Source organism: Castanea sativa, chromosome 2 (assembly GCF_040712315.1).
Source record: "Castanea sativa cultivar Marrone di Chiusa Pesio chromosome 2, ASM4071231v1".
Taxonomy (NCBI): Eukaryota; Viridiplantae; Streptophyta; class Magnoliopsida; order Fagales; family Fagaceae; genus Castanea; species Castanea sativa.
The window spans coordinates 33699501-33723063 of record NC_134014.1 but is presented as its reverse complement, the minus strand read 5'-3'; the positions used below and the strand labels follow the sequence as shown (position 1 = coordinate 33723063).

At 33.1% G+C, this 23563-nt stretch overlaps 3 protein-coding genes across 4 annotated transcripts; all 3 read right to left on the bottom strand.

Annotated features, from left to right (window-relative positions):
- Positions 1–626: 626 nt before the first annotated feature.
- Positions 627–1626, bottom strand: LOC142623855 (chaperone protein dnaJ 11, chloroplastic-like). The gene has a single exon (XM_075797328.1). The coding sequence runs from the start codon at positions 1542–1544 to the stop codon at positions 1005–1007; it is 540 nt and encodes a 179-aa protein (XP_075653443.1). The 5' UTR covers positions 1545–1626; the 3' UTR covers positions 627–1004.
- A 9288-nt stretch (positions 1627–10914) lies between these two features.
- On the bottom strand, positions 10915–11603 carry LOC142625248 (RING-H2 finger protein ATL16-like). Its single transcript, XM_075798936.1, has one exon. It carries the CDS (start codon positions 11601–11603, stop codon positions 11025–11027), a length of 579 nt encoding a protein of 192 aa, XP_075655051.1. The 3' UTR covers positions 10915–11024.
- A 4668-nt stretch (positions 11604–16271) lies between these two features.
- On the bottom strand, positions 16272–23319 carry LOC142623493 (DNA-(apurinic or apyrimidinic site) endonuclease 2). Of its 2 annotated transcripts, none has more exons than XM_075796924.1 (9): positions 23015–23319; positions 22712–22921; positions 22084–22169; positions 21523–21633; positions 20931–21011; positions 20396–20596; positions 19138–19289; positions 17284–17999; positions 16272–16628 (listed from the first exon to the last, which is right to left on the bottom strand). In XM_075796924.1, exons 2-9 carry the CDS (start codon positions 22769–22771, stop codon positions 16557–16559), a joined length of 1479 nt encoding a protein of 492 aa, XP_075653039.1. In that variant the 5' UTR covers positions 22772–22921; positions 23015–23319; the 3' UTR covers positions 16272–16556. The 2 variants fall into 2 exon arrangements, with proteins under 2 accessions (XP_075653039.1, XP_075653037.1); XM_075796922.1 differs by having other exon boundaries at positions 16420–16628; positions 21523–21638; positions 23015–23313.
- Between the last annotated feature and the right edge of the window lie 244 nt (positions 23320–23563).

Below are 23563 nucleotides of genomic sequence, written 5' to 3'. Positions count from 1 at the left end.
GAATCTTTAAGTTTGTTTGCACATTTGTTCATGTTTTTTAATCAAATGACTATATATTTATTTATTTACTACAAAAGAATATATATTTATTTAAATACATAACTTTTTTTTTAATATAAGATAGAAATTTTACTATAGCATAATATAAGTATATATATGTATGAAACTTCTTTTAAGAGACTTGAACCCCGGCCCTTACCTCCTACATCCCACAAATACTTATATTAATAGAGATATCTTTTTTTTCTAATTAGTTATTTAAGTGACATATTGTAATTAATACAACATATTAAGGGCAAATTATTCTCACAATATTTGCCATTCGTACACATCTCTTATTTCACAGGTTTAACATGGATATCAATAAAAATGTATTATCATCCGTTAAATTATAAACAGCAAAGTTCCTGATAACAAATATGAAACACTATTTTTTTTTTGTACATTAATGTCATCATTTTACATCAATCACATCAAGAATTGTTGAAAAATATTAGTATCAAATATATTTTGTCATTAGACTCCTTTATTTTCTTCTCAGCCAAAAAAAAAAAAAATCTTATTTTCTGAAAAAATAAAAATATTAATCCTAAAATTATGTAATCAAATCACAAGTTGACACCCAATTACTCAATCGAAATAATACTTACCATTTCTCTTTTAATCACAAATGACACAAAACTACTTCAGAGAGAGAGAGATATTAAGAAGTATGTCGATCGGTATGATATTTGTTTGGCCGTATTACACGTTTATACAGTAGCTTCAGAATTCGGAAAAAGTACTTCAGGCAACAATACATGATCCATCCGAAGGTAAGTAAGGATAGGTCGCTCATACATATATAGGTCGAGGAAAAATATGTACAGTACAATAATCAACTCAGGCCATGCAGAAATATTAGTATAACTATAGCTATAGCTACATACTACGCCGGATTAGTTTTTCAACTCGGTAAGTTGACACAGTGAGTCAAGTCAAGCATTGGTTACTGCTAGTACGTACTACCAACACTGGTCCGTCTCCCAATTCCTGCGGGCGTATCCAGATCCAGAGAATCCAGAAGACGCCCTCAAAGGCTGGTACCTTCGGATATTAATCCTGCGATCATAGTCGGCGCGTTTCTCTGGGTCCGATAAGGTGGAGTAAGCAGCATGGACTTTCATGAACTCGCCTCCTCCTCCTGACGTGTCCTTACGATTGGTGGAGATCGCCACGTCGGGGTGACACGTCCTCGCCAATCGACGGTACGCTGCTTTTATCTCGTGACACGTAGCTCCCGTGGAGATGCCGAGGACCTGGTACGGCGATGAAGTGCACGCTGCTGCGGCCATGTTGCTGTTGGGCAGATACGACGACGACGACGACGACGATGACGCAGTACTATTGGTGCAAGTTTCAGCTGATGATGAGGTGGCGGTGGCGGTTGCGGCGAAAGCGAGGGGTGGTGGGAATCTGACACGTGGCGAGGCGTGAGCTGGGTAGAGAGGCTTGGCCAAGAATTTTGGAGGAGTAGTCAGAGAGGAAGAAGGGTAAGAGAACATGGTACGGTGAACTTTTGTGTGGGGTTGAGACTTGAGGCTTGAGAGTTGAGAGAGAGAAAGAGAGAGCAAAGTGGGGGCCTGAGGTCTTGGATTTTATTATTTAAATAAATAAAGTGGGAGAGGATTGGGTTTAACTAGGGTTAAGGGTTAAGCTGTGTCTGGTTCGGTTCAGTCCCAAGAAATGCTTATCTACAAAGGTCGGGTTGGGGAAGGCTGAGTCAGCTTAAAGATTTATCTATTTTCATTATAAATTTTTGTCACAATTTTTATTGAAATTCATTGAAGTGATCCATTATAAAATCAGTTTGACATTAATTTAGTACTTATCTTCGTCGCACACAAATAATAATTATATAAAAATTGTGATACAAATTAAAATTGTGTCCTTAAAATCGTATAATTATTAATTATAACACAAAATATGCATTTTTATATCTTGTATATGAGAAACACCATTAAAAATAAATTCACAAAATTCCTTCAAAATTGTTACTTGCTGAACTAGTTATATTATAGAGACAAGTTTATAAATAACCTTTTAACAACACTTATGTTAGGGCAAATATTTACTAAAGATAACGTGAATTTATACCTTTAAACCATTGTTATGCGTTCATTTAATTGTTTTTTATTTCTATAGTGATCCTTTGTTCTCCAACACAATTAATTATTAAAAATTTTGCAAAAGAACATTTTCTAATCTGAAATTCCAAGCTCTCATAAACCCCTATTTAACTATTTAAAAAAAAAAAAACGATGGGCCCCAATATTCTTTAACAATGTCCAATGGGACCTGTTCAACTTTAGAAACGATCATTTTATTTTATCAAGTGATGACAATCATCAGTTAACATGGCAAGCAGTTTAGAGAATCAAACAAGCGTTTAAGTATACGAATATAATATTGTCATGGAAAGGTGGAATAACACTATCTTTTGGGTTACCCTACCACGCACAAAGACAACATCATAAGTATCTGGAACATATCATATGTCACTTTTAGAAGAGGTTGGAATATAGTTTCCATTGTTGATTGATTTGTCTAAATATTGTTAGCGTATAAATTTTTTATCTTTATATTGTAGTGTGATGTTATTTAGGGGACTTTGAAGAGAGAGAAACTAAGTTGTAGAAATTAGGCTGTTCTTAGCATTTTGAGGACTTTTTGAAACAAATATGGGCACAAATTTTGGTACTTCGGAGTTCGGCATGAGAAATTAGGTTGTATTTGTATTTGCGTGCTTGTTTTGGCAAATTTTAGTGCCAAAAGATAACACAACCTAATTTTGGCAATTAGCTAGCATTTCTACAACTTAGTTAAGAAATTTTGTGGCCGATAGGTTGTTCTTGCACTTTGTCAATTGAAACTGCGGACTCTTTGCAGCAAAATGGCCACAAATTTTGGTACTTCAGAGTTCGGCATGAGAAATTAGGTTCTTTTGGGACAAAATTTCTTAGTAAAAAAAATAAAATTTGGCTACAAAAATGAATATAATCTAAGGCTACAACGTTACTCAATATCTTTTTATTGAAAGTGAATTTTGACAAATCTACTATTAGGTTATATTTTCTTCTTATATCCTTCATACTTGCAAAATTTCCAAGAAATCAAAGATCAATAACTATATCATCAATAAATTGTTTAAATTGCAAGTATTTGTAGTTTAAAATTATGTATAAAAAATAATTTTATAGACCATATAGTAAATAACATCTGATTGGCACAAAATTTAACATGTGTGTTAAGACCATAAAAAACATACAATTCAATAGTTAGATTCTCAAAATATGTAACAATATTAATTTTTTTTTTTTAAAGGAAGTTGTAGCCATACAACCAATTTTGTTGCCAAACTTTCTCATTGTAGAAATGCTACCTAATTGCCAAAAATAGGTTATGTTATCCATTGGCACTAAAATAATTTAAACTTTGGGAGAATCGGTGATATAACACTTCTAATATAAAAAAGGCTTGATAAATTCGGTTTTAGGGATACTAAGGGTCCGTTTGGATAGAACTTATTGCTGAAAATTGAAAACTGAAAACTGAAAACACTGTAGCAAAATAATTTTAAAATGTGTGAATAGTACCGCGGGACCTATTTTTAATGAAAAAGTGGTTGAAAAGTAAAATTTGTGGGTCCGTGAACAGTGCACGAATGCACTGTTCACGGAAGACTTGGTCAACAACTGCGGCTGGGAAGGAAAAAAAAAAAAAAAAAAACTGAAGGCTGGACGCTGGACGCAGCCTCCCAATCCAAAACACGCTAAATTGGTGCAGTTGTGTTATCTTTTGGCACCAAAAGTGCTGAAATGAGCACAAATAATTAAATTCATCTTTTGGTATTAAAAGTGTGACACTCATATTCAATGGGTTGTAATTTTTGCCACAACCTTAATATGGTCGATTGTGAGTGGTAGAGAAGAAAGTGGTAAATCCAAGTGAAAATTTTTATCTACAACTCGCAATCAATTATTTTAGTAAGATATGACAAATGGTGTAGTCTTAAAATAATTGATTCAATTATATTATTTGGCTACATTCTTTTCGAACAAAACATTTCCTTCTTTCATCATGCCAAGGTTCTACGAGTCTAATGGCATCTCAGGCAGGCTCCCCCTCTCTCGCTCATGTGAAGAAGAAAATGTAATGCATGGAGGTGATAATTAAGTGAAAAAACGATACTATTTTGGTCGTGTAAAGATGCTAGAATTTGTTCTAATACTGTTGAGTATAACAGGGATGGATGGAGTCTAGATTGTCATGAGAATGAAAGTTTCGGTTTAATTTACACAATTAGAAATACTCGTTCAAATTTTGTAGAAAGTGCTTTTTTTTTCTCCCCCGAAAATGGAGGAGAAAGAAAAACTCAAACAAACATGGAAGACTTGCGGTCCTCCTCCTCCACTAGATTGCAGTCATTAGTCATTACAAGTAATAGATATTGTTGGCCAAGTTCATTATCACACTTTCAGCCCAAAAAATAGTTCACTATCACATTCACACTTTTCTTTTAGCCTTGATCGATTCAACTAGCTAGGCTCGCTACATCAAAGGTGCAAAAAGCCATATATGTGTACGACACAAGCATATACTTCTTACTTTTCTTGAAAGCACTTTACACCATTCACATCTGACGATAATTTCAGCATTTAAGCCCACCAAAAAAAAAATCATCTTGGTGCCATAGGAATCCAGAATCCATCAAGCTTTCTTTAGTTAAAGTTAGAATCATGTAAAAGAAGACTAGCAAATGGAGTATCAATTGCGTAAAAGTATATTAAAATTAAAAATTAAAGTAAAAATGATATTTATAAAGAAAGAGAAAGGTCAAGTGGACAAGCAGAGATGAGAGAAATGGGTAACGTTCCTAACCACATATTTCTATCTCCTTTCTGTCTGCTTCAGAGTCAGACTTCAGGGTCTACCTTTCAATTGGGATCAAAAGTCATATAACGCGGTTTACGAGTGCAACATCTACTAGTTATTTATTATTATTTCAAAATTTTTGTAATGAAAATATTTCTGATAATTACTACTTCAACTTTGAGAAGATGAATAAATTAACATTCAAAACAAACCAAACATCACGCATGTTTGTAGCTTTAGACACCGAGGAGACCTTGACAAAGACCCACTAATTAACATGACCAAAAATCAATTCGATTATATTGTCTAGTTGCCCACTTTGTAATTATTGTCTCAAGGGGTTGCATACTATGCATTGGCGTGGCCCCCCAAAAGACTCCTTTTGTCAATTATAAGGGCCAACTAGTGTATGCAGAAAGTGGGTCGGCTCTATCTATATAGAGAACCGTTCATGTTAAGTCACTTGCCTCATGATATTGAAAAGCAAAATCATTGTTTACATACATAAAAATCTTTTAAACAAAGGGTGAATTAAGCTTGGCTACAAACTTAATTGCAGTATGAAATTTCAATTTTCTTTAATAAGTTGACATGTATCTTATATGCATTTGACTCGCAGATACATATACTTAACCAATACTTGTCTTGTGCATTACACACGTGTCAACTTCTTAAAGAAAGTTAAAGAGTTAGGCTATAATTAAGTTTGTAATTAAAATAACGTTCTTAAATAAATTATAGATTATACCCTTTTTCATGTAAGGGTGGTGCTTTATTAAACAATGGAAAAAAATTGATGTGATGGGTAGAACAAAATATCATGCATGAGTCAATGGGAAATTTAAAGAAAAAACAAATCCTATCTTATCTTGTACAGTGAAAAGTGGCCCTTCGATTAAGAAATGTAAGAATATTTCGGTTTCAGTCAGAATGCTACATCAATTTTTTTTTTTTTTTGTTAATAAAACATGTTACAACTTCTTTTCTTTTCTTTCTTTTTTCTTCCCTTTTAACATAATAAATGCCTTACCACTTCTTTTTCTTCTTTTTTTTCCTTTTTAAGTTTTAACTATTTTATAGTATTCAATTGATTTTTTTAATTACTCAAAATGACACCACTTATTATTTACACGTTTACTGCATCAACACATATGTTGTATATTACTAAAATTTTAGTCTTACGCATTTTCTTCATTTAACTCAGGATTAGAGTTATAAACACTACGTGCTGGTTTTTCACTATTGTTAATTTGTTATAGTGGTTTTCGGTTTCCAATTCTTTATTTTAACTAACTAATAAAAATTATAATAATTTTTTATAGATTAAACTCTATTACTAAAATTTTCAATAAATATATATTCATTACAAAATAACTTAGCTTATTAAGGACGATTTGAGACCCATAGAGAAGCCGAAAAAGCCACTACTAAGGGTAGAAATCAATAAACCCAAGAAAAATCCCTTTAACATAGTATAGAGAAAGGCTCACGCCGAGAGCGGAGCTCAAGAGGCCTCAAACATATATTAGCACAGAGACACTAACATTCACAGTGAGGACTCCAAATAAAAATTATAAGAATTAAATTGACATTCAATTTCAAAGATTGTATTTTTTTTTTTAAATCCTTAATTTTATATAATAGTAATGATAATCCGCGCAATTGTACTTCTTCACAATCAACAAATGGCAAAAATTTCTAGACCTCTTCAAGCCTATGTAAATACTAAATACCCAAAAACATAGCAAAACGAAAAAGTATTAATAAATATCCAAAAAAATTTCTAATACTGTGTTTGGTTGTTGAGAATATGGGTCCGTTTGATTAGATGTTTTGGTAGCTTAAAAGCTATTTTTAAACCCAAATTATTGCGTTTGGATACAAATAATTGCGTTTACATTTATTGCGTTCACGTTTCAACTCTTTTTTTTTTTTTTTTTTTCTGCGCAGCCTCTCAGCTATTAAGTGACAAAGGCAACTGTGCATGAACAGTAGCCGCAACTTTTGACCAATTCAACCGTAAACAGTGCACCGTGTACTGTTCATGAGACCCACAAACTTCACTTTTCAGCAATTTTTTCATTAAAAATAGGTCTCACGGTACTATTCATACATTTAAAAATTATTTTACTACAGTGTTTTCAGTTTTCAGTTTCAGCAAAATAAGTTCTATCCAAACGAGATGTAGCGTAGGCGTGTAAAAGCAGAATCTGTAACACACAATTACTACAACTCTTTCACGAAACCTAAGTTTCACAAGAACACTAGGCTAGTAGGCAAAATAAAAGAGAAAACCTCTCTAACAAGCTTTTATTAATCAACACATCATCCTAATCAATCTCTCTATAAAGAGTATTTATAGAAATAGAATTTCTCCTACTCCTTTTAGGAAAAGAAATAATAAATCTACTTCTACTTGAGAAATGAAAAATAATTTAACTAGGAAAAGAAAAACAATTAAAATCTTAATTCAACTATGAATAGGATTTTATTTGAACTTATAAAAGAAAATAAATCATAATTCTACTAGGAATGATAAAACAACATAAAATATTAAAATATTTTCTTCTCCCTTAACTGTTCTGCATCATTCTCTTGGGGTTGGGGAAAACTCGTCCTCGAGTTTTGTAGCAATCTTCCATGATCAATTGGAACCCCAAATAATCCTCTCCATCCTATTCTTTTGTGCAAGACAAAACAAATCAATATGCTACTTATCAATCTTTTCTCACTCATATTATATCTTGATATACAGATTTTTATTCTTGACCTCTTTTGCCACGATAGGATATATGAAACAAGTACTAAAAAAGATTTCATGCACATATCTATAAACTTCATATTGCCTCCTCCACAAAGATTACTTAGAATCACTCATTCACGCCTCTTGTTAACTGTTAGGATTAGTGTCCTTAAATCCTATTATATGATGCTATGTATGACATTATGTGTGATTTAATGTTATAATTAATAAAGTTGTTTTATTATTATATAAAATAATGGTAACATGAATATTTGGACATTATCATATAGTTCATGAGATGCATAGTAAATCATAAGTTCTTTGTAAACTCAGAATTTTGGTTCGTAGTCGGTGATGAAATTAGGCATTTCATCTACGAAGACTATAACATATCAACTAAGATGATTTGTCTTGATCATGGAAGTGAAGACTTCTAATTGATATGTTGATATGTTTTAATAGTTAAGACATATTGAACTAGACCGCTGTGAGATTTATTATTCTTCTAACGACTATCAAATGAATAATAAATCTCATGACTTCTATTTGCATGAACTTTTAATCTTGAGAGAATAATGGACCTGATCATAAGATGTAGGTTGTTTTGATATATCAGGAGTGAGATCTAAAGTCACGATCAAAACCTCAGTATGTTAGGCAGCCACATTTAGTGTTGATGGAACATATAATCTCAAGACGGAATTCATAATCTCTTAACGGAGATAAAAATATTCCCTCGAGATAAGTTTAATGGGTTTGGTTATTCAGAGTATTAGGCCTAACCACTTTAATAAGGAGTTACAAAAATATATATTTATGAAATTAGATTTCATAAATATATGATGAATAACTTAAAGGATTTAACTGGGTACTCAAGGATTAAGATGTAGTTGATGATGTATAAATCGCCAGTCAAGTTGGTTTGTCCAGATGGTGCTGAATCCTCGTTACTATTCCTGCGAACGTTGAACAAGAGCTCTCCTAAGGTGGTCACCAGTGTGGTTCCTACCACAACGTCTCCGATGCCAAAGTTAGTGTATAAAAGTTTTTTGAGAAAAATATGAAAGTTCTAAATATCAGAGATACCTGTGTAAGAGTATTTTTTTTGGTTAAAATTATGTCTCCCCTTTGCTTCTGATGAGTGTATATATATAGCTTTGTGGTTTCTAGCCATTGGGGCCTTAATTGTGGTTTTAATGCTCTTCTTGTAATGCCTTAGGGCTTATTAGTGCGGGTCTTAATGAGACTCCAATGGTCTGACAACCAGCTGGTAACTGCCCGAGGTATTGAATCCACTTATTAATAATTTGTCTACCTTCGTCCATGCCGTGTCGAGGTGGACGAAGGTATTTCATAAGGTCGTCCAAGGAAAGAGGTCTCGTCAGTCCCATCAGTAGTAATCTTCAAAGTGACAGTTTACATTCATGATTTTGTATTACTACGAATATTTTTTGTAGGGGTTGCATGTATAATAAAGTATTGGGATATAATTGATTAATAAGGCCCACAGTGCAATTATATTTATATAGTAGTATTAAATATAATTAATGATAATTTTGGACTTGTCAAGAGTTAACAGAAAAGCCCAAGGCCCATTGGAGCTAAAGTCTTATTTGTTCCCTTTTGGTCTCACTCCAAGCCACACACTAAAACCCAATTGGAAAGGCCCAATAGGCCAGCACAATTAAATAATCAATTAGATATAAAGGGAGAAACATACAAAATTTTTATATACGATACATCATTATGAAATGGTGTGTGTGTATGTGTGAGTGAAGCCACTCGATTATTCTCCCTTGGAAATTGATTGAGAGATCACACTTCTTGGGCGTAAAGTGGAATTGGAGTGAAGATCAAAAGTGTTCCCAAGTACTTCTAATCTTTTGTTTTGAATTTCACCACACCAAGGTACGCTCTCTTGTTCTTAAATTCTGAAATTTATATAGTGCATGTTATCAATCATGAATGAAGTAGATTCGTGTTTGTTGTTTCCGCTGTGTATTTTGTATGAGATATAAAACCAGACTTTCCAACATTGACCTCTATTAATTCTAGTTCAATAAAATCCTCCCAGAAGGGATCAATAACTTTTCCATTAACCTTTCCAAATTAATGTTAACTGTATTACCAAAAAAATTTGAGAGAAGTTCATCAACCCCAATGAAATCATAGTGTTTAATGTGTTCAAGTTCAAGCTTTAGTAGATTGAAACTTCGTTCATCAATTGAGAACTCATCAACTACTAAACAAACTAATTGTACCAATGTATGATTGTAATCAGTAAAATCAATAAACTTTTGTTTTTGACTGTCGAAAGTCTCATCAACAGTGTGAGTTATGGGCTCACCTCGTATGTATATGACTTTATTCTTATCAAGCTCAATCTTGTCTTCTTGACTAAAATCTTCAGGATAGTCATCATAAATTGGTGGAGAATCCCAATTTACTACACATACTCTTTCAGTGTATTCATTCTCCTTTTTGATATTGTAGTCCTCCTCCTCCACATCAAAATACTCCTCCTCCTCCTCCTCCACATAACATGGATTTGGATGGCAGTTTTAAGGTCGGTTTTCAACGGCTAAGGTTGTAAGCTGCTTTGAAAGCGCATCAAGCAACTCCTCTGTTCGTTGAAAGAATGCCTCTAATTGTGCATCGCGTGCAACCTCATCGCGTTCATACATGTCATCTATGGCAACAGGTCTTCCCCCACATGCTCCTCTTTGTGCCATGGTAGGAACTTAGCCTTACTCTGATACCAATTGATGTGTAGAAGCAAAATCTGTAACACACAATTACTACAATTCTTCCATGAAACCTAAGTTCCACAAGAACACTAAGCTAGTAAGCAAAATAAAAGAGAAAACCTCTCTAACAAGCTTTTATTAATCAACACACCATCCTAATTAACCTACCTATAAAGAGTATTTATAAAAATAAAATTTCTCCTACTACTTTTAAGAAAAAAAATAATAAACTTACTTCTACTTGAAAAAGGTAAAACAATTTAACTAGGAAAAGAAAAACAATTAAAATCCTAATTCAACTAGGAAAATGATTTTATTTGAACTTATAAAAGCAAATAAATCTTAGTTCCACTAGGAAAATGATTTTATTTAAATTTATAAAAACAAATAAATCCTAATTCCACTGAGAATGATAAAACAACATAATATTTTAAAATATTTTCTTTTCCCTTAAAGCATCAATAATTTTTTTACAAACACTCATTTTACAACATCATTTTACAACCACTTATCCAAATGAACCTTATATCACTATAATGGAAGTAACAAATAGGAGGTCAAACTCGAAACTCGCTTTTATTTCCACCTTTTACTCAAAGAATGAACCAGTCAGAAGAAATTCAAAGGCCTGGGCGTAACACCGAAACCGAGCCATTGGCAAAGCCAAAATTCAACACCACGTTTGGATCAAGACTGTTGGTGCTACTGGTCCTCGTGGGCTCCACTTCCAGTTCGATCGTACGGTCCCTACAAAGGGGACACTGCAAAGACTTCGACACCAGCCACTGATCTATACAAGGTTTATGGTACATATGCTTACACTTGGGCAAAACCCTAACTTCCTCTCCATGCACGTACTCGGCCAAACATATAGCACAGCTTGTTTCAGGATTAAACGGCGTCTTTGAAGAAGAAGAAGAAGAAGAAGAAGAAGAAGCTGGAAATGAATCACTACCGTATTTGAACGTAGGAAGGGCAGAAAGCTTGTCGCTGTGTGCTGACTTGGCGGCAGGGTCGCGATGATTGAAGAAGCGGCGCCGCACGCATTTGAGGAGGAAGAGGGAAAGGAGTGACGCAAGAATGAGTATGACCCCCATGGCCACTCTGACCCATTTGCTTATGGTTTTGTCAAGTTTGTGATCTGCTGTTGGATTGCCATTCAAAAGGAGCCTGTGATTGTGTTGCTGTGTTGGGTTCATGGTGGTGGTTGTTGATCTTTTTTTTTCTCTCTGACAGAGAAAGAGAGAGGTTCTTGAAAATCACACAATGTATGTACGTATTTTATTTATTTATTTACAATTTGATAATTGGGACTTGGAGAAAAGAAATTTGAATACGTCCCAATTGAAAATACCAATAAATATTGGTCAAGTTATAAAACTCTTGACAAAAATCATGTGTAAAATTGAGAAAACGACAAGAATTCATTATAAGAATTTTGTAATTTAGAGAATCCTTAGCCTACATGTAATATATGTAGTCTGGAAACTACATAAATAGATATGGAAATTATGGTAAAACTATAATTACGGTCAAGGGAATTATGGTAAGGCTAATCACAGTCAAGATTTTATTCTCTGTCACAACTTAATTCAACTTGGCATCTTCACTGCCAGCTAGATTGGTGATGTGCTGTATTTTAAATACTGGACTAATATCCCTTTTTTAGAGATAGTTTCAATTTATGATGTTCATTTCTGATTATTTCTCATTATTATTGAACCAAAACATCAATTAATTTTAGGTGTAAGTAAAAATCAAGTTCTAGATATTTTATTCATCAACAACCTAGCAAAAACCCACAAATGTTTGACTAATATGGAGACCTAGAGTGAGCCAAGATATTGCATGTTACAAGTCCATAATAAGCTTCAAAGCCTTTATTTATTTTTATTTTTACAATAAGTAAGGAAAGGAAATTCAACTCAGTTCTCTGGATAAGATCATAAGAGACAGAGAGAGATCTAATAATTAAGAGATGATGCCTCATAGTAGCAAGTAGCAACAACGGTTCTTTTCTTTTCCGGGTGGAAGCACCATAAATGACGGCTTCACTTACTTATTTTTCTCACAATCTCAACGGTAGACGCTGCTAATTGAATCCGTGATATATTTGGAACATCCCCTGTTATCTAAATTATTCTTCTTCTTTTTTACAGTTCTTGACCCTTCATTTTAGAACTTACTTCCTATTTCCTGTGGATAAAGATGGGTGTAAATATAATAACGTTATTTAAAGTAAAAAATAATGTTAAAAAAAATTCATGACTAAAAATATTCTTCATATAAAAATAATTATCTAAAATCTATATATATAATAATAGATAAAGCATAAAGAAAATCCAATTAAATTTCAAATTGAAATTCAATTAAAGTTTAATTTTGCGTCATGTGTCTCATCTAATATAAAATTTAGAATTTTGTGCCAAGTGAGTTAATTTAGTATAAAAATTGAATTTCAATTAGAGTTTAGTTTTGCACCACGTGTTCTATCTAATCTAAATTTTTAAAATTTGTGCCAAATTAGTTAATTTAGTATAGAAAACGATAAGTGTAATATAATAAACCATAAAAAACATAATCATATAACTAAAAAAATTCAAATTTATAAGTCATCTATATATATATATATATATATATATATATATATATATATATATATATATATTAGTAGGTAAATCTTAGAGAAAATTGAATTAGAATTTGAAATTATAATCCAATTTTGCGTCATATGTCCAAATTTATGTGGGAACTACACCATAATTATCCACTTAAATTTGTGTCATGTGTCTAGTTAAGTTTTTTAATTTTTGTGTCAAGTGAGTTAAGAATTTAATATTAATGAACTATAAAATATATAAATAAAACTCACATATACTCAATAAAAATCACCACATGTTTCTCAAAAAATAAATAAAATAAAAATCACAACATAACAAAAATCACTACACGTTCTATCTTATTAAAAATTAGAAAAAAAAATGATCATAAATAGTATTAAATTTAGGTAAGAATTTTAATATGTGACTAATCACGTTTACTTTAAAAATATAATTTGACTAATTATCTATATTTTATGATAAAAATTGTGTTTAATTTTAAATATATCTATATGTATGCATGAATGCATGTGTTACATGCTTTAAAAAAATTAATTTGACTAATTATTTATATTTTTATAATAAAAATTTTGTTTAGTTTTAAATGCATCCATGCATTTGCATAGAGTTACATGCTAGTTTGAATAACCTCTAAAACAAGTGTCAGGTGATATAAACTTTTGTTCACGGTATATACACACTTCACACACACAGAAAGAGAGTGGTGAGCTCATGCATGGTGTTATAAACTTTTGTGATATTTCCCGATTTGGGAATTTGTTAAATGTTCGATACTATTTGTTTTGGAGAGACTATTGGCCAGAAGCTTTTCTTTTGGATTCTTTGGTTTTGTGACTTGTGAGATAATTATAAATATTAAAGAGACCAAAATTAATTTTTATAAGGGCTTAACTTTTTATTTTTTCCAAAATCCTGAGGAGGCCGGTAAGTAAATTTAAAGCAATATTATTGATTTTATTATTACCACTGTTGTGAAAAAAATTAAACATGCCAAGGGGGGTGGCAATTAGGTAGAACAAAATCAACTACTTATTGAGAAAGTGTATGGGCACAATAAATTCTAACAACATTTTCACAATAAACTCGTTTTGAGTTAATGAACTAACAACACCTTAACTTGTTATAAAAATATTGTGAGATTTTGTTGTAACTATATAAGAACTCCTATTAAATTGTATAAAACAACTAAAGCAATCATCTTAAACAAATATTGTAAAACAACTAAGGTAATTTTGTTAACTCCCTAACAAATGGAGTTAACATTTTAAACTCCATTCTTCATATGAAATATAAACTTTTTTTTTAATCATACATTTAGGTAAGCAATTTTTTGTGCAACTACAAAATACCTTCAAAACTTGCTACAAAATCATATATTTATATCTATATATGCTAAGTAATTGGATTATGAAAACTATGATAACTCTTAAACTACACTTTGAAACTAAGCAAACCAAACACAGACATATATAATATAATAATCAAGAAAAAAAAAAACCTAAAACTAAATAGAAGAGAACTTTTATACAATAGAAGAGAACCTTTAAATAGAAGAAAACTATTTCAAAGAGAACTTTCAAAACTCAAAATAAAATTGCATAATGCAACTCCAATATGGAGCAACAAGTATATACTACTAATTAAAAGAAACGCTGAAAATTAAATAACAATTTTTTTCCAGTCCATCATTTTGTATTACACAAACTCATTAATTAATTCAACGATTTCTTTTATACCTTATCTAAATTTGGTCTAATACATCCAAAAATTTCTCAATACACTTAGATATATTATGCTTCCCATATCCCATATCTATAGGCCTGGATATTACCTTTTCATTTAGCAAGAATTTTCAACGAAAATGCTACATTTGGCAAACTTCATAGTAGTATCCAACTCATTGAAGAATTTATACTAAATTTAATATTATAAATCTCCAAATTTCTTATCCATTTTTTTTTTTAAATCCCCAATTGGTATTCAAATTCAAATTATATCATATCAAAACACTAAAGTTGTGCAATCCACTCAAAATCTAAAATACTAATATCAAGGGGGAAAAAACATTAAAAAAAAAAAAGATAATACCACACAAATCATTAAATTAAAAATAATAATATTACATTTTGTTATCTATATTTTTAATAAATTTTGGTTTAGGATAGGTATTCAATATTTTTAACTTAAACCTGTATTTTCTCATTTTTAAGTAAGTGCGTCAAAATGAACCAAAGTAGACTGAAATTGATTGAAGTGGACTGAGTCATAGGCCGCATCACCTTTTTTTTTATCGATCTATACCTCTAATCTTTTGATAATATTAAATATATTGACCAATTGACTTTACATATTTATCTTTGATGATTTTTTTACTAATAATAGCTTGGACAATTTCAACTTTATATATACCTGGCCTTTATACTTTAATTTAAAAAGAACTCCTTGCACACTTTTTTTTTTCTTCAATAATCTTAAATTCTTTTAATATTATTAAAAAATTAGAGGAACAAATCAATAAAATAAAATGGTGATGTGGCCGATGATGTGATTTAACAAGAGCTTAGTAACATTAAATAGTACGCTTCGATTTTTAAATGTTATATAAATAAGGTTTTTATGGACAGATGCTCTAGAAACTCATTAAGGAGGCTGCAAAGGGGTCTAATGTACATTGAGAAATAGCAAAAGTAATATAAGACCCATCAATAAAAGTATGGATAAAACCATTATTAAATTCTACCTTAACAGGTAATAAGACCCATCAATAATTAGAATCTTCTTTTGTTTTGGGGGTGGGAGGAAATGACAATCTAAACTTTTCCATCCTAAACTTTTTGCCCCATATTTGATATCCCCAAACTATAAATTTGTTCAATTGACACCTCAATTTTGAAAAAATTGTATCAATTTACTCCCTACCATCCAAATTAGGTGTTAAATGGGATGAAACTAGTAGTTTTTCTTTGCAATTAGTATCGTCATGAACAATTTCCACATTTAACCCCCCCCCCCCCCCCCCCCGTGCGGCGGGGGGAAAAAAAACCCCTTTCCCCCTGCGCCCTCAATTTAGACTAGTACATTGATACAATTCTCTCAAATTTGAGTGTGACTTGATGGTCTAGGGGAACATTGGGGTGATAAACGAATGATCATTTAACGATAAAAAGATTTAGTTTTTTCATGAATTTAAAAGTATAAATAGTGTCCTGTTACTTAAAATTAGATACCACTTCTTTCTAGGTAGAATGAGATTTTAAATTACATCTCACAAAGGTGAAAATTCATTCTTTACCGAAGGGATTAAGTAACCATTAATTTATGCACATGATTTTCTTTTTACAACATGGGATCAAATGCTCCTTACCCCCAAAAAATGCATAGTGAAACTGCATGGCACTATTACAAATAAACGACGCAGGAAAAGGATTCAATGCGGAAAGATTGAATTACATAATTTCACAATCGGCATCATCAGCACATCAGACAACACCATCAGGGAGACGGGGATAGATGAACGTCCATGGTGCCATGTCATTTGCGGCGAGATTTTGAATCTGCCCATTTAAAGTAACCACAATTTGCTTCTGAATTGGATGCAGGTCCCTGTAAGTAGAAAACACCTCTCTCTAGTTAATTTTATATACCATTGACTGTCACTATGCTCTTCAGAGTGCTGAAGACCAATGAACTGGTGAAAAGACCTGCAGATAAATACAGAGATGCATTCTCCTTTCTTTTCTATCCTTCACCTTTTCTTTTGTGTCTGGATATCCCATTAATCTACTATAGGGTACTTGAAGTGAGTTATGGTACATAAACAACCACAGAAACTCTCATTAAACAAACACATATGGTATCATTTAATCTTATAAAAAAATAAAAAATAAATAAAAACATTATAGGAAAGCGGAGTACAGTGAATTCCAGTATGGCTCTGTACATCATACTGCAGGTAAAATTTGATGCAACTAAGACATGCTACTACAACTCAACAATTCCTAGCATCAGCTGAATGAACACAATAGGATAACCAGTATTCTAACAGATGTATAACAATATAACCGATAACTGAACAGAGGGATTGAGTAATTGGTTTCAGTATTACTTTCATGCAATTGAATAGCATTGAACATAAATCTCCGTGAACCATTCTGATTTTTTTCATGCAAGGCTTACAAATTTTTTCTTCCAACTTCTCCTTTTACATTTTGTCATTACACAATTAATTAAGTAATATGATATATGAGTGAAAGATTACCTCAGCACGAGCACAGACATAAAATCTCCGACCAAAGTTAGGACCTTGTTTCTTCACTACCCGAGCAACACTTGGTTCACTATGGCCCTTGCAAAGAGGTATACTCTTCTGCATCACTTGCTGTATCCTTCGCCACTCCAGTAAAGCACCATTAGTTTTCTCTTCCTCCAGAGAGCAGGAATTTAGTTCACATTGATCCTGAGTTGATGCACTAGAGTTCAACTCATCCTGCTGGGAACTGCTGCTTTGAACGTCAACAACAGGAGTATCATTGGAGTGATAATCAGACAGGGGGATATCTTCCTGACTGATTGAAATATCATTATTAGAGCTGTCAGCACCATCTCTAAGGTTTGAACTTTTCTGAAAAAATGACCTTAATGAGAGTTGGGACCATTGACTTTTTCTAGCCTTTTTCTTGGTTCCATTGCTGGGCGCTGATTGACTATGCTCACTTCCTGACATAAGCAAGGTTTTACAAACGGCGTCATTAGCAAACCCTTTGGACCGAATATCTGTATCAGAAGCAAGACCTTCAGATTCTAGATTTGAAGGACAAGATTCATCATGGGATACACCAGAAGTGCTGCAGTTTTCAAATGATCTTTTCATCCTCTCATTGCACATCTCAATTCTGGTATTTTCATCTGAAATTGAACTTGACATCTCGAAGGATTTACTTTGTTCAGCAACTTGTCTTTTCATTAAGACTGACACTGCACAAGACAATGGATCAGGTAAGTTTGCAGTAGCATAAGCAGCTAGGGGAAAAAATTTGCAAAGTTCTCTTTCATTCATTGACAGTGCACAAGACCAAGGGCCCAGGAAATTTGCACTAATGTAGAGAAAACAAGCCATCATTGGAGAAAACAAAAAACAAAAAAAAACAAACTATTAAATTTCTGGGTCATGTAAACAAGAAAGTATTTAACCCTCTAGTTATTCAGATCTGCAAAGGATTAAGCTTCCAAAGACAATGACCCAATTTTTTTTCCATTTGTCTCCAATATATATATATATATATAAAGTGCATGTATTTGTGCTTAGTGCTATATATTTTGTCTGCAAATGAGCCCAAGCCTGGAAAAAGGAGGGTTGCAGTAGGTTGACAAGTGACAAATAAACAAAAGAGGCATATATATAATATACTCAACAACACTTTTAAGCTTGACATCAATTGTTTAAGCTCACACAGAAAGATATAACTTCACCATATTGATCATTAAATTTCTAAATTTATCTCAATCTTTAGGTAAACAGCAGGTTCAATATTTCACTTCTACCAATGGTAGTACATTCATCGAGTACTGTCTACCAGATGAAAAGCTTTTGCAGATATCAAACACAACAAATCCTTCTATCCATTTGATTATATATTAAAATTGTAATCTAGAAGAGAGAAAAAAAATGCAATGTATCTTGTTAGAGAGTTTATATGGTATAGGTGGCACCATTGCATTATGTTGAACCATTCTAGAAGAGTCCAGCATATCCTAGAGGTGAGGTGCCCCTCACTAGCTATCACTGTCAAGGCTATTCCCTATTGCTTGTAATCAACTATCCTATACATATGGAATATGGTGGATGAGGGCGGGACAAGATTTTTAGCTCCTCATTTTGAATCTCTCTCATTTAATTATTTCTAAATACTTCTCTAACATATCTCAGCCAAGAAAGTGGCCACTTGCTTCCTCAAAACTTAAAATGGCACAAAACTTTACGCTACCTGAAGTCAATGAAGACATAATCAATTGTATAAAATGGACATATCTAATTATTACAACAACAACGCACAGACACACACATAAACAAAAACAAAACAAAAAGCCCAACGAATGAGAAAAATTATTGTACCAAGAGTTTGCTGGAGACCACGAATCATGGGGATATATCTAGCAGACATTGTCGGAGTGTTATGATGGGCAATGTCAGGAATTCCCAGTAATCTTGTTAAAACAGGAGCATGATCAGAACCTTCAAGTTTGATGCTTCTCCCACCTTTCCACCTGTAGGTAGGGAATGAGGTAAAAGTTACTCTTTGCCCTTGCACAGACATGCAGAGACACAGGAAAAAGTAGTATCTTTGCCTTTGCGCAGAAACAGAGGGACAGTGTAGGCAAAAGGCTACCATAAGGCAACAAGTCTTTGTCAAGACATGAGTTGCCAAAAAGGCACCCACCCAATCAAAGTGAGAAGTCAAATTTTAAATACAGTCATTAAAAAAATAATGAACTCAAATCATACATATCTAATGCATTGGAAAATTATAATAAGTGTCTCTAATTCTCTATGCCTAATGGATAGGATCCGGTCTTTAAAACCAATTTTTGCTGAGCCTTTCATCCAGAAGCTTTTCATTTCTTTTTCATTTTTTCTTTTTTAAGTTCTCGTCTCTTTACTGATACAGACAGCTCATAGCCCACTTATTTTAAGCAAATGGAAAAACTTCCCTTCTTAATAGAATTATCTCTATGGTATTTTTCTTAAATTTCATCGAGTCTCTAACCTCAAGCACCTCACACGGAGTGTAAGGAACTCGCCTTGGCTCTAAAGGAAAGCACCTCCCCTTAGGGCTTCAAAGGCGCCTTAGTGGCACCTTGCCTCAAGGCCCAGCTCACCTTTGACTATAGTGTGCTGAGATACACATACATTGAATATATGGATTTATGAACATACACAAAATTTGTACTAACGATTAACAAAGATGACAAGGAATGAGTGTTAAATGGAATTAAAAGAAAGAGATCACTGATATGCATTTGCAAAGCCTGAATTTCTTTTCACTTTAATAAGCTAGGCAGAAAAATGACAAACACTATTTTATTCTCTCTCTCTCTCTCTCTCTCTCTCTCTCTCTCATGTGTACATGCACAAAAAATGACACATGATTAAAAGTCAATCATACTAAGACCAACTCTAATAAACATGGTTTAGACTTGTGGAATAAGGAATAAAATGTGTTTGGTGCGTTGCATCATGGAGGTTCTATTTGAGATTCCATATAATGACATGGTGCAGGCATGATCATCACGTGGAAAAATTAGCAAAGTATTTCTAAAGTCTTCTAGCATCATGCCAATAATCTGTACAGCTATATATCCAGATCCTTTACCTAAGCGTATTTCCAGGTTTCCACCGTCTATACTGTGTCAGAATGTCGCACTCCATAACATGGCAATTCATAAAGCTATGGCCTTGCAGGTCATGCTCTTGATGCAAGCATGATCCAGCACACAAAACATGGTCAATTCTGCTCCCATAATTAAATTCTTCAGCGCCTGTGTTTTGTGGCCAGCATGTGAATGCTTCTTTTCTGTACAAAAGTTCAAGATGGACAAAAAGGAAACAGCAGAAAATAGTCAAAAAGTTAAGATATAAACCAATGAAAGTGTACATTGAATTTAAAAAAGATGCCATAAAAATAAAATTTAAAAGAGGGGGGGGGGGGGAGAGAGAGAGAGAACGTTAAAAATGAGATACACAATAAACTATAATAACTTTAAATGAATCAAAGCTTCTCATCTTAATGATAAACAAAACCCAGGGGTCAAATCAAGGATTCAAGATTCAAGTTTTTGCAAGGACAATAAATAATCCTTCATCAACTAATACAAATCCAAAAACCATTTTAACTACAAATTCTTTACCTGTCAGGATGTTTTGTTCTGAAAACATCATTGAAAGGGCCTCCGCATTCCACTAGTATAGATCTAAGCCATCTTCTGAATCTACAAAGTGATTCATATCAACAAATTAATACCAGCTTTGGCTGCTACACGGGTATAAGAGCACTTGCATTAGTGCTTGTATAATAGAAAAAATATCAAATTTTAGCCAACCAAGCCCAAAATTCACCCACATCAGTCCATGCAAAGTTATGCAAAAATGCATGGCTGCTACAGTAACCGTGTAAATTTACATTGGCACTATTCATTTTGCATTTTTTTTTCTTTACATATCTCAAGGATGAAGGAAGAGAGTGGATGGTGGTTGTAGTGTGTGAAGAAAGAGAAACAATTTAAAAAATCAAGAAAATTTAAATTTGAAAAAAAATGTAGTATAAAATAGATAATCTAATATGAGATGTTTTAAAAAGTGAGTGTTTAAAATAGAAAAAGTAGGTTCTCTTATGCTAAAATAGACAAATTTTTGCACAAACTAATACGAATATTCTAAAGGTTAAAAACAGTCACGGACATACCAACCCACTGTGCTTAGAAAAACAGGCAAGCGGCTTACTCATTCTTCTCAAAATCTGGTCCAGCATCGCAACGATCCAGTGCAGTGGGTGCAATGTTGAGATCACCAACAACAATTATCCTCCTCCCCTGAAGTAGGAGAGACTCCCATCTTTTCTACAACAAGAATTGCCGAAATCAAGCAAGGAGTAAAACAATTTCCCATTGTGTTCAATGAATGTAATTTCTTTTAGTATTCATCCCTAATGCCTGAAACTACAGAACTTCATGAACATGCAAGGTAGGTTAAGTTGAACTTGCAACCCAAATTATCTAATTTATAATGGAAAAATTGTAATCAATAAATTAAATAAAATCCTATTTGAAACATTTTTAAGTTAATTAAACTGTCACAGATTCCCTGTTGAGTTTCTAATTAATAGACAATACACAACTTTGCATTCTTCTGGACTCTGCAGAATACCATATAAGTTAATACTCTTCAGTAATGGATAACACAAGATGTAAAAGTGCATAGCATATTTCTTCATGGATGGATGTTATAACCAAAGCCACAATCAATTAACCATAAGCCCAATGCTAATTAACACAAGTTGGTTACCTGCAATATCTTGTAAAACGTGAGCTTAAACTGGATCCTTTGTGCATCATCACATTCAGCTCGAGGACCATACAGATTATAAAGAACTGGCCAATTCCCAACATAAATATCCATCCCAAAAAAAAAAAAAAAAAGGAATTATGAACATAAACTCTGTCACATAATCATTGCAAATAAAAACTTGACTTAAACACAAAAACGGGCCCTAAATTTTAGCCTATAAGCAATTTTAGTCACCGAGGTTGAAAGTGATCGTTTTTAGTCACTAAGATGATGTGGAAGAACAAAAATTTGACACATTATCACTCCACAAGGACCCTTTTTTATATATAGAAGGAACATTTCTAAAGAGGAGCCCTCCTCGAGCCAATAAAACCTATGGGCAACTAACTCCACCTGCCAGAACTAGTTGCCTGGTAATCCAATGCATTCACCCCTAATTGGCTAAGCAGTTATGCTCATGCCCAGAAGCCACTCCACAAGTACTAAAATCAATCAGTTTAAGTTTTTTAGGGACTAAAAGGACTTAAAGTTTGTTATGGACTACAAGTGATCACTTTAAACTTTAGGAACGCCCATGGACCCAACTGTAAGGACTTGAGCACAAAAGATGATGCTTAACACTCACCAAAATGACCATGATCTGTAACAACACAACGCCCCTCATTGTCAACCTTAAGAAGATCATCTTTAGGAAATTCCTCTAGACCTTCATGTGCTTCACCTTTTCCATTTAGAGAATTTTCAAGAAGACCAGTGAAGCCTTCCTCCGCCGCAATTGGAAGGGCCACTTCGTGACTTGAAAATGCAGACTTTACACGACAAAACGTAGCAACACCTGAAGCAGCAATCAGAGCAAGTAGAGAGCAGTTAGCGTGTGGCAAAACCAAAACATTGTGGTTTCATTGAGACATTTAATCAAACACCTTACCGGCATAGCCCGTTCGACCTTTATCAACCGTACGAGTGCACGAGAAATAGGATTCGTATCCATCTGCCATTGCTAAATCCGCCGTTAGTTCCTGTCTTCTCAACTTTGTCTCCTGAAAGCAAATGATGTCGGCATCGAAGGAAGTGAGCAATTTGTGGAGAGAACCGAACTGTGAAATGCGTGATCTCAGACCATTAACGTTGTACGTTACTATCTTCATTTCTTTTTTCTTTTTCTTTTTTATATCATTTCCTTTGATTCTTCTCTCTTTCTTTCTCTGTGCTTATAGAATGAAAAAACTTCATCTATACTACTATTTAAGGGGCTTTTTCTATTTGGATTCTTATTTTTTAGTTCAAAAATGCCCCTACAATCTTATGTTTAAATAGAGATAAAATTAAAGGATAATCCAGTAAAACTCATTTTTTTAGTTCAAAGATGCCCCTACAGTTTTATGTTTAAGTAGAGACAAAATTAAAGGATAATTCGGTAAAAATGCAACTCCAACTCCCACTAAAATATTGCCTAAAAAATAGGACCACTCTCCTA